This window comes from Propithecus coquereli, unplaced genomic scaffold (assembly GCF_000956105.1).
Source record: "Propithecus coquereli isolate 6110/MARCELLA unplaced genomic scaffold, Pcoq_1.0 Scaffold1, whole genome shotgun sequence".
Classification (NCBI taxonomy): Eukaryota; Metazoa; Chordata; class Mammalia; order Primates; family Indriidae; genus Propithecus; species Propithecus coquereli.
This window is the reverse complement of record NW_012133857.1, coordinates 5,201,785-5,212,633: the sequence shown is the minus strand read 5'-3', so window position 1 is coordinate 5,212,633 and position 10,849 is coordinate 5,201,785. Positions and strand designations below refer to the sequence as shown.

The window sequence follows — 10,849 nt, the reverse complement described above, 5'->3', positions numbered from 1 at the left end:
AAAAAAAAAAGTTTTGAGACAGTTGAGGACTGTATTTAGAAATATGTTGGTTTTATTAAATGGCAGTGGCATTGTAATTAAAAGATTCTTTATCTGTTAGACTATACGGAAGAGTTTACAGGAGAAATGGAATGATATCTGGTATTTGCTTAAATATTTTTTAAAAAGATAAAACAAGATAGACAAAATTGTTGAAAAGGATAATGGAGGATCATTTTACAGAACTGTCTCATATCTTTTTTTTCCATAATAAAAATTTAAACATGAAAAACATGCATTTTGACCCTAAAGCAAAAGTTCTAGCTATGAAAAATGTTGAAAATATGGCTGAGATAGGCCACTTAAAATAATGAGTTTTTATGGCATTATCCCTGTTGTGAAGAAATATTTTTATCTCATACTTTATTTCTAATCTTATCTGACATCCTTCTGCTGGGAGCTGGTGACTTCAGTGTGTAAAATCAGAGTTTGGTATTTGTTGCCTGCGTTTTACATAGCAGGCTGGAAAGACATTCCTTACCAGCAGGGATTTGATTGCATTCATCCTTTCCACTCCTTCCTTGAAGACTGAATGAAGATCAGGAAGAACATTGCTGCCTGCCAGCTATTTACTCTGAATCAAGCAGTGTGTACATGGTGCTCAGGGGCCCACCTCTGCCTCCTGAAGAGCCAGGTCCTTTTCTGCTGCTCACAGGGCTGGACTTCACCAGGACTCATACTCGCCCCCTTCACGTTTCACCTGCATGATGTGTCACAAAGTCATCAGGAGCCCCAAAAGGAAAACATCTTCTCTTGTGGCATGTATCTACTAAGTACTCTGTTTTTCAGCCCTTCTGCCCTATCTACAGCTCTTAGATGCCAAGTGTTGATTCATAGCATGCATGTGGGTGATTCATTGTAGCTCTAAGGAAAATGCTTGGTGGTGTAACACGCATGCTGTAGTAATTGCTTTTCTGCACTGTGTGTCACAGATGATATGTGCTATCAGACCTCGTCATTTGATAAAGAAATTTTGACAATAATTCATTCTACTGTTTGTTGAAGTATATTCATCTTCAGCCTTGAAACTTGGGGGTTTTTTTTGTTTTGTTTTGTTTGTTTTTATTTAAGGCATCTTAGCAACTCTGTGACTTATACCTGTTTTTGCCACGAGAAGTAGAGCTTTGAATGATGCCTCTGTAATTGTGACATATCTCTGCCTTTAGTGACAAAGTTAGTTACTTTCGCAGTCTAAGAATTATTTTGCAATTGTTGGGAAAACTAGATTGGTTTGCTGGAAGCATGCTGCATGGAAGATACGCCAAAGCTTGAACGTCTGTGCTTGGGGACTAGGGACAAGTGGATTGCAGGTCCAATAAAATCCAACTTTTAATACACGTCAGACTTCCTTACCATGCTTTTTCCCCCATCTCCTTGTGTAAAATATTCATCTTTGAAGATTTACTTTTCTTTTTGAAACATTTGGATTCATGCATTACTGATGGTAAAAGTCTCATTCATCATTTAGGTTTATAACGTTATTTCATGTTGTATTTTCACTTTTTTTGTATTTAATTTTTGTGAATTCAAAGGGTAATGCTATATAATAGTAACAATAAAAACATCAATCCAGATGTAAACAATAATGCCCCCAAAATGTGAAAATATATTTGTCGTGACAGACTACATCTAACTAAAAGTTAGTGAAGACCAACTATACTGTTAATGTGAGGTTTGTAGAGACAAAATGATAGAACCTAGAAATTTCTAAATATCAAATTTTTAAAAATTATAATCTGATAATTTTGAAATACATGAGAAAAAAATTGCTTCATTGCTTTATGCTCTTAAAACCACCCAGTTACTTGTAGACCCCTTGAGAGACCAGACCACTGGGTCAACATGGTCCCTGATTCATACGCTGAAGAATGCTGCCTACAAACGAGAATTTGGGGACAGCATATTTGTATACAAAATATTTTTCTTCAGTGTCTGGGAATCCTCAGACCCTGTGAAGCCTGCTCCTGTAGGATTGTGTTTCTCAAAGTGTGGTTTTGGGAATCCTTGCATCAAAATCACTTGGGAAACTTCTTTAACAAATATATTCCCAGACTGCATCCCAGGCTTCTGAGCAGGCTCTCTGGGAGTAAGGCCTGGAAACCTGCATTTTAAACAACTTTCCCCAGTGAATCTGGTAGGAATACAGTTTAATTACTGCTTAGGGTTTATGCAACATAGAGTAAGAATGCCTCCCCATACGACATACTATTTTTATAATTTGTGATGAGTGTTTTTTCCTTCTCCTCTTTTACCCTCAGGACTTGTCACTCATGTCTGTAACCTGTTCACTGAAACTGCCACACTGTGCTTGGATATGAACAATAAAAACAACAATGAGATGGCGGCCGCACTGCTGTTTTCCCTGCTTGATATTTTGCACGGCATGCTGACCTACACGTCCAGTATCGTACGGCTGGCCTTGCAGGTAGAGGATCTCTTTTCCTGTGTCTTGAGCAGCCCTACTCCTTGTCACACTTCCCTTTCATTCTCCTCTTTCTAATCTTCCTCTAGTGTGTCTGTATTTTTTTTAAAAGAACATATCATCCTACAGAAAGAGTCTACCAAAAAGCCATACCTGAGTAACCACTGTCAAGAACAGAAAATTTGATCACAAAATCTCAAGGGAAAACAGGAGAGGCCTAGTAAGCAAAGACTTAGCATTAGTTGGGAAACTGCTCCTGACCAAGAACATTTGCCTTAGGTGCAACCTGTGGTTGGTCAAGTAGTGTGCAGCCTTTCGTGTCCAGAGACGGTGCTCTAGCCCACCCTCAGCAGGCTGGGTCAGCTTGCTGGGAACAATGGATTGAGAGTTTATACACAAATACGTACATATATGTATTTGTATACACATATACCTATATACGCAACATGTAAACTGCTTTTTTTCCCTTATGACTGATGACATGGAATTGTGAGATGGCTTTGAGGCTTAGAGGTATATTCAATGATTATGGAAAAAGTCAATTTGCCCTAAATTGTAACCTATATTTATTTAGAGGAAGGAGAGAAGGAGGGAAGGAGGGAGGGAGGGAGGGGGATGTGGTTTTATTGAATACCTTCTGTGTTAGATGCCTCCCCATGCCTGTTTCATTTAATGTTCTCTCTAACCAACTGAGTCAGCTTATGCTTAGATCAAGTGTAAGGCACATGGCCAATGTGAAGTCATTGTTATGTTTAAAATCCTGATAAAATTGCAAGAGATGTACATCCGATGGTAGCCTCTAGCCTGGATAGATGTAGAAGCTCAAGTTGAAACCAAATTGTTTTGATAGGTTGCCAGGAGTCACAGTAGCAGAGCCAAGAATGAATCCCTAGGCACTGCTTGAGCTCTGCTATTCATCATTATGATAAATGGTAGCTTTTACCACCAGTTAAGCTGGTCAAGTATTTAGCTTGTCTAATATGGTTTAATAAATAACTCCAAGATCCCCTCAGCAAATATGGCAGGTAGTTACTGAGTATTTAACCCAAACTGAAAAGCCAGTAGATTAACATGGATTTTGAATTACCCATTGCTCTTATTTGCTCATCTGTAATAATTCTAAATTAACAGTAAAGCGTTGTACTTATGAAACCCTGAATTATGCATTTCTCCTATCTTTTCCTCTCTTTTCTAGTAAATCTCTTCAGAGAACATTGTTTATTTTAATTTTTAAAATTTTTTAAATTTTTTTATTTTTAATTCTTATGGGTACATAATAGTGGTGTATCTTTATAGGGTACATGTGATGTTGTGATACAGGCATACAGTGTGAATTAAATCATGGTAATTGCGGTATCCATCACCTCAGGCATTTATCATTTCTTTGTGTTAGGAACATTCTAATTCCCCACTTCTAGTTATTTTAAAGTGTACCCTAACTTTTTGTTGATTACAGTCACATTATACTATCAAATATCAACATTGTTTCTTATTTCAGTTTCCACAGTGGTAGTTTTATGTAATTCTTTGAGATGTAGTTACTAGTTACTCTCACAAGATGCTTTGATGATACCAATCTGTAAAAGATTGTCTTGTAGGTTGTAGATTTAAAAAGGATCAGAAGTTAAAAATCTCCAGAATGGTAGAAATCTTTTATTATAAGCGATAAGCTAGATATTCAGGGGGTGTTTAAAAGAGAACTCTTTAATCTAAAATATTTTATAATTCTCTTTTTTCAGTTTGCTAGTTTGCCCATAGATCAGTGTTTTTAATTTTTTTCATATTCTTCCATACACTGTCCATTTTACTGCTGTCATCTTTCTAAATCCTCCCTCATAATATCTGCCACGTAGTGCTTTTGGCTTGACCACTGACTTTGATCTTCATGATACCTGGCATTAGTCTGAAAGAGGTAGAGTTCTTGAGGCTGAATTAGAGGAAAGAGTTGGGAAGAGTTACTTCCTTCATGCCTGGAGGAAAAAAAAAAAGAAGAGTTGGGAAAAGAAATAGAATGTGCATCAAAGACACATCCACCTGAAACATGGATAAGTGCTTTCCAAAACCTGAAGTCACTGCTTCTGTTTATAAACATACTTCTCACACTGGGGATTCTTCTACACTCAAAACCTTTATCTACTTCTAATAGGAGCTTCTTTTAAGTCAAAGAATTGAGGGAGGCCAGTATTTAAAATTATAATAGTGCTCAGGTTTATGAGGCACCTTTCTTTTCCAGGGAGGAGAATGGTATGCTGCAGGTATGTGTGCTGGGGAGGGGGGCAGGCAGGTGTCAGAATCTCTATCAATCACGAGTTCAGTCCCTTCCCCGACCCTGCACTGTGATTCAGAATTGGTCCCAGTTTCATCCTCTGGGTGTCTTGTGTAAAAGCTACAGAGGTGGAGACAAATAATGCCCTTGAGACCCACCGGTGTAGTGGGGCATGTGGGCCTTGCAGCCTGGAATGCCTTGGATCAAATCCCAGGCACCCTACTTTTCACCTGTATGACCTTGAACAAGTTACTTCATCTGAGTATCAGTTTCTTCATCTAACGTAGATGTGATAACTACTCTGCAGGGTTACTGTGAGACTTAAATGAGAGAACAAAATATATGTACTCATATATATAAATATAAAATGTATTACCTCGCCCAGAGAAGGGAAACCATAAGTGCTTGCTATATCATGAATACCAACAAGAAGAAAGGTGCTCACCTTCTTGTTTACAGGGGCTTTCTGTGGGCCATGACTGCCTCACGTCTGTGCCTGCTGCATGGAAGGGCACTCAGTTCATATTTACTAAAATACCTCCTAGCAGGCTTATGAGTTATTGTTGTTTTATTTTGCACTTATGAGCCTAGCATAGGACTAAGCACCTATATTTTCAGCAGAGATCAAGAGAGAAAGGGTGTTAGCTCTCAGGGAGCTTACAGTTTAGGAGGGAAGATTGTCGATACACAAATGATGAAGCAAATCTTCATCTTATTACATGCATGAAAGTGCAACAATTGAAAGGTACGGGGTGCTGCAGAATGGGTGGTGGGAGAGGGCGCCAAGCCCAGTTTGAGGTTAAGAAGGGCTTTTCTAGGGAAGATAACTATTTATTATTATAATCCAGATCACCTCACCTCCCAATCTGGGCCTTACCTGTCATTTCTGAGGTGGTCTAGGGAAGCTTGTTGTGTGATTCTCCTGACAGTAGGACAGTTAAACTGCTGTCAAATTGCAGATGTGTTGGTACTGTTGAAAGACTGAAATGTGGCCACTGCGTCTTTCGTAGTCCAACACACAAGTAAAAGCTATCCGTGGTAAGGGGCTGTAGTCTCTCTTTTCAGTATTTCTTGGAATTATCCAATTTGACTTCTTCATGGCCTTCCTCTTTTAGCTTTTCCCCATGAGCTACCCTCTATCTAGTAGTTGAATGAAGATGAGATTGTTCTGCCATAACCCATAATCCTGATCACATCTCTCCCCTACTTTAAAAACTCAGTGACACCTCATTGAGTTATATCTATGATAAAACTTTCTGACTCCTTGCCAAGACATTCGAGGCCTTACATGATCCCAGCCCAGGGAGCCTTCCCAGCCTCACGTGCAAGTCCTCCATGCTGCCCATATCCCAAGCAAACGGTTGCATTGCCATTTTCTAGATGGATCCTCTACCCAGTCATTCCCTTTCCTTTCCTCATAAAATTTCCAGCACCTGAGATATCTGCACTCCATATTACTGCCTGTAGACCTCATCCTCACCATCCATATGGTAAAGTCAATTGTCACATTCGCCTACTTTCCCCTGCCTTCCAAATGTGTTTCTACCTCTATTGATAGCAGTTTTCACATTCTGCTGTTTGCACAGTTATTTGGAACCTTCTCATCCTTTTAATTAAACTGTGAGATCCTAGAGAGTGGGGACTGAGTCATGTTCATCTCTGCATCACAAGCTTGCACATGGTGGTGTTTGGGGAGTACAGTGAGTGTTTGATTGAATTGGCCCAGGCCACCTCATAGACAGTTACACTCCAGTGTGTGTTTGACCTGCTCGAGGTAGAGGAACTTCTTAAGGAATTGACTGTCTCTCATTCTCTGCAGATGTCTTACCTCTGTGTTTATTCAGCAAACCTCTGTTGAGTCCCCATCTCTGTGTATGAGATTCATGCATTAATGGCAATGCTAGATGTAAGAGAATTATACCTGGCCTTTTTGTTTATGCCGAGAAATTAGCTGTATTCTCTTATCTCATTTTAGGTAATGCTGATTGCCATTTAATATTAAATATGGTTCATGAGTTAACATTTCTAGGTTGTATATGTTTGAGACTATTAAAGTTATATTTCCACCCAGAGTTCTCCTCTGAGATCACTAGTCGTATATCCAGCAGCTTGCTCAGTATAACCATGGAATGTCCCATGGTCCAAAACTAAACTCAGCATTTGCCTCCCAGATCCATTCCCCTGCCAGCAACTTGCCCCTCTCACCTTACTGTGGAAACCAGAGACCTGGGCGTCATTCTTAAAATTTCCCTCTTTCATGTCCTGCATCTAATCTGTCACCAAATAATGCAGATTTTCCTTAAATATCTCACAAGTCTAATTACTTCTCCTAAACCTTGCCGCTACTCCCTACTCCCCTGGCCCAGGCTGCCATCCTTTCTTGCCTGGACTGTAACAGCTGAGGGGAATAAAGAACACTGGGTGGCTAGGAGTGGGTTAAGTCCACACAGCAATGACAAAAGGCAGTGAGTTCTGGAAAGGGCTCAATGGGTCCAGAGGCAAAGGCGGTTGGAGAGGGCAGTGGTGATGTCATGGCAGAGAGAGAAGCCCTGTGCAAAATGTGCAAAGAAGGCTATATATAGATCTGGGGGTCAGGAGACTGACCTGAGGGAGTGTGATGTTGGAGAATTGGAGAGAGACTGAGAGGAGAGTTAGGGCTGGGCCACTGCATTTGTTTCTGTGCTTCAGTGTTTATTGCTGCACAGAGCTTCTGCTGTGAACCAATACTTCGGTGAAAAGAGTCGAATTTCTAATGCATTCCTGTTGTACACCTCTCTGTTGTGCAAAGCTGCAGCCTTCCCTTTCTTCTGGAACCCTTGGCAACTTTGCAAGGAGATGGTACATGAATACTGGTGGGCAGGGTCTGGGTATTTCTTGGTAACAATAACAAATGACTGCCAATCTTGGAGGCTCTAGAGGACCACTAGGTATCCTAGTGGGAAAAGTCCCCTAGTGTGTGCTTGTTCTGTGGCCCCATGGGCTTGCTCATAGATGTTTGGAGAGGAAGCAGTGGCACCATGCCCCTCACTGCTGCCTTGCTGCCTCCGTCCTGATTTGCAAGACTGCTTATCTCACTCAAGAGGGAATCAATCCACTCTAAAGAAGAATGTGTTAATGTGAAAAGGCTGATATTCCATGTTCGATTGTGCGTCAGAGGGCAAGGGATCAACAGTCAAGATTCAGAAAGGTTCAGGCCTCTAGGATAGTGCTGCACATTGTTTTTTGGGAGGAAATTCCACCTTTCAGATAACAGTCAGGGAGGCAGGGGGAGAGGGAACTCCAAGCTAATGATTGCCATTATTCCTTTTAGCTATAGAGAGGTGCAAGTTGTTAAAAGATAAGGCATCTGATTTTCAGTCAAGTCCTTTTGAACCAGAGAATGCAGGCAATTGAAATTCTGTCCATAGGCCAGAAGTGCAGAAGGAAACTAGGCATTTATGAGAAGGACCCTGGAGTCCAGGTTAATGACCCAAGGCCAGGCAGCCTGCAGCCTGCTCTGACAGCCCCCAGCAAAGGTCATTATCTAAAAGTGGTTTTGTCTCTGAGTAAAATAAAAAGAGAAGAGTGAGTGAAATGCGTATATACTATAGTATACATATTATAGCAAACAAAATAAGTAACCGGTTCCTTTTTTCAGTATAAAATTATTCATTTCTATTCAACTCCTTTGGAATTAGACAGTTCTATAGAACTCTTAGGAGAAGACACACTTAAAGTAAAAATCACTCACTCATTTCTTACTTTCATTGCGGTTTAAGCCTACGCATTCTAAGGAACATAGACCCATATTTGAAGTCTATTCATGCAGTGATACATTGGACAAATATTCTAGATGTTATCTGAGCGTGTGCATGCACACATAGGTTGAAAGCACAGCAGAATGCATTTAATATGTATCATATAATGTGCATAAAAATGCCCAGAGGAGATTAGCGTTTGTGACTTGGTGTCAGATGGCCTGGGTTTGTCCTCTAGCTTTGACACTCGTTATCTGTGGGATTTTACACAAACTACTTAGCTTTTCTAAACTTCAGTTTTCTCACCTGAAAAATGGGGATAACAGCACCTAGTCTCAGGACAGTTGGAAAGATGAAGCGCTTACCCACCGCAGGATGTGGGACATCACCATCATTCCTCCAGCAACAGCCCTTGCTATTGCTGGATCTATGGGCTGTCCAGGTCTGCCCGTGTAGCCTGAGCTGGTGGCAGTGGCAATGCGTACACTCTTTGTTGAGTTAAAACAAAGCATAATGTCTCTTCTGGGGCCTCTGCCTGTTCTGTACTCAGGGGCAGGGAAGTAGAATGCTTCCTTAGCCCCTTTCATCTGCTAGACTGAGTGGACCTGTCTCCTACGGCCAAGTTGACGAATCACTAAAACCCCCTTTAATTTCTCTTTCCCCTGGTTCAGGCCCAGAAGTCTGGCTCAGGAGGGGACACTCAGGCCGCAGAAGACCTGCTGCTGCTCGGCAAACCTCTGACAGACCTCATTAGCCTGCTCATCCCGCTGGTAAGGGTCACCTGTTTGTGTGTCTTTCAGAATATCACTGAGGTAGAAGTAATTTTATTTGAATTTCATGATATCTTGAGTTTCTATGTTATTTTCCTCCCCTTCAAAACCAGAACCAAAAGAAATTTCAGAAGATTATTTGGCCTGGAAATACTAAATTTCTACTTTATTTTAAAACCAGGTGTGGCTTATCAGTCATTTAAATAGATATTTAAGTAAGGCAGAGTCTCAAATCTAATTACTTAACAAACATGAGGTAAAAAATTCAACAAATGAAACAAATGAATTCCAAGAAGGAAGAAGAAATCGTCATGGGAATCAATTCCCTTTCCGAAAGATATTTTAGAATTATATTCGGCACACAGGACTCCCCAGAAATGTGAAAGCACAGGCCCAGACCTAGGGCCTCAAACTCAGCAGAAATGAAATGAAATAAGTGAAATTAAATAAAAACAGGTAAGACTATACAAGACCACTGAATATGTGAAAAGAGCCCAAAAGAAATTTGGAGTTTGGACAAACTAAATAGTTTTAGCGAAACTTAAAAAGGGCCCACTGCGTAGACACATGACTCCCATCCTTGGACAAAGCACTCAGCCAGTGAGGTCAGTTGATGAAACTCCGTAAGTGTCACGAGAACCTCTCCATATTTGTGGCTACAAGAACTAGGCTAGGCATGCAAGTAACCTGGGGAAGTGTATCACTGATGCCTCCACCCCTCGCAGAAGCAGGCAGACAGCTCTTTAGTTCTGTAAAGACTGCTAGGATTTGCCTTTTCCCACCCTATGGCTCAGAAGAAGACAAATGCAGTTTAGATAAATAGTTCTGTAGACTTAATTATATTCAACAAGTAATGGTTTGGTTCAAATGAGAGAGAAAGAAAAAGGGGAAAAAAATCAACCAATACTGAGTTATATTAAATAATAGCATATAAGGAATAGAGCAGTCACAAAAAAGTAGCCAGAGGGCTCACAGTGAAGTGATGGAACAACCCAAAACCCCAGGGAACTGGACATGCCCCTGACAAAGAGGAAGGATCTTTGGGTAGAACTTTGCATGAAGTTACAGGGCAAATAGCAAAGCTAACCACTCCAGCTCAGCATACAAGGGCTGAGTCCTGACAGCCAGCTCTCTCACAGGTAGAGGACAGGAAACAAATCAGGCTCCTGTGAACAGAAAAGAAAGACTAACACAAGCAACCTACTTTTTAGGGACATATAAAGGACTCAAAACAGCCTTATTACATATAAGTAAACCGATGCAATGTGTGGTATGTAGGACAATATTTATATTTATGGCAAAAAAAAAGATTAAAAAAAAGAAAAATAGCTTAAGAAAGACAGATGAATAGTCCATTATAGATAAAATTTTTAGGACACTCCATTTGGCATGCATATCTTGTAGACAAGGTTTTGGTGTTTGCCACATCCTAAGATTTTTTTAATGGGTGAATTTTTTCCGTTCAGACTTACTGTAAAAACTTTCCATCGGTCTTTATTTCTATTTTATATTTTCTTTCTAAATGTTTTCTTATATTAGGTATAAGGTTTAATGCAAAAAACCTTTAACAGGACAAGGGGAAGGATTCTATAATGGTAAAGGATAGAATCCACAG

The 10,849-nt window shown here is 40.3% G+C and overlaps 1 protein-coding gene across 1 annotated transcript in view; it reads left to right on the top strand.

Moving 5' to 3' along the window:
- The window catches only part of ULK4 (unc-51 like kinase 4), a 672,597-nt gene that overhangs the window by 480,407 nt on the left and 181,341 nt on the right, over nucleotides 1–10,849 (top strand). Inside the window, exons 31-32 of the mRNA XM_012652718.1 lie at nucleotides 2,298–2,464; nucleotides 9,136–9,234. Of these exons, the coding sequence (XP_012508172.1) occupies nucleotides 2,298–2,464; nucleotides 9,136–9,234 (266 nt within the window). The remainder of the gene's footprint in view (nucleotides 1–2,297; nucleotides 2,465–9,135; nucleotides 9,235–10,849) is intronic.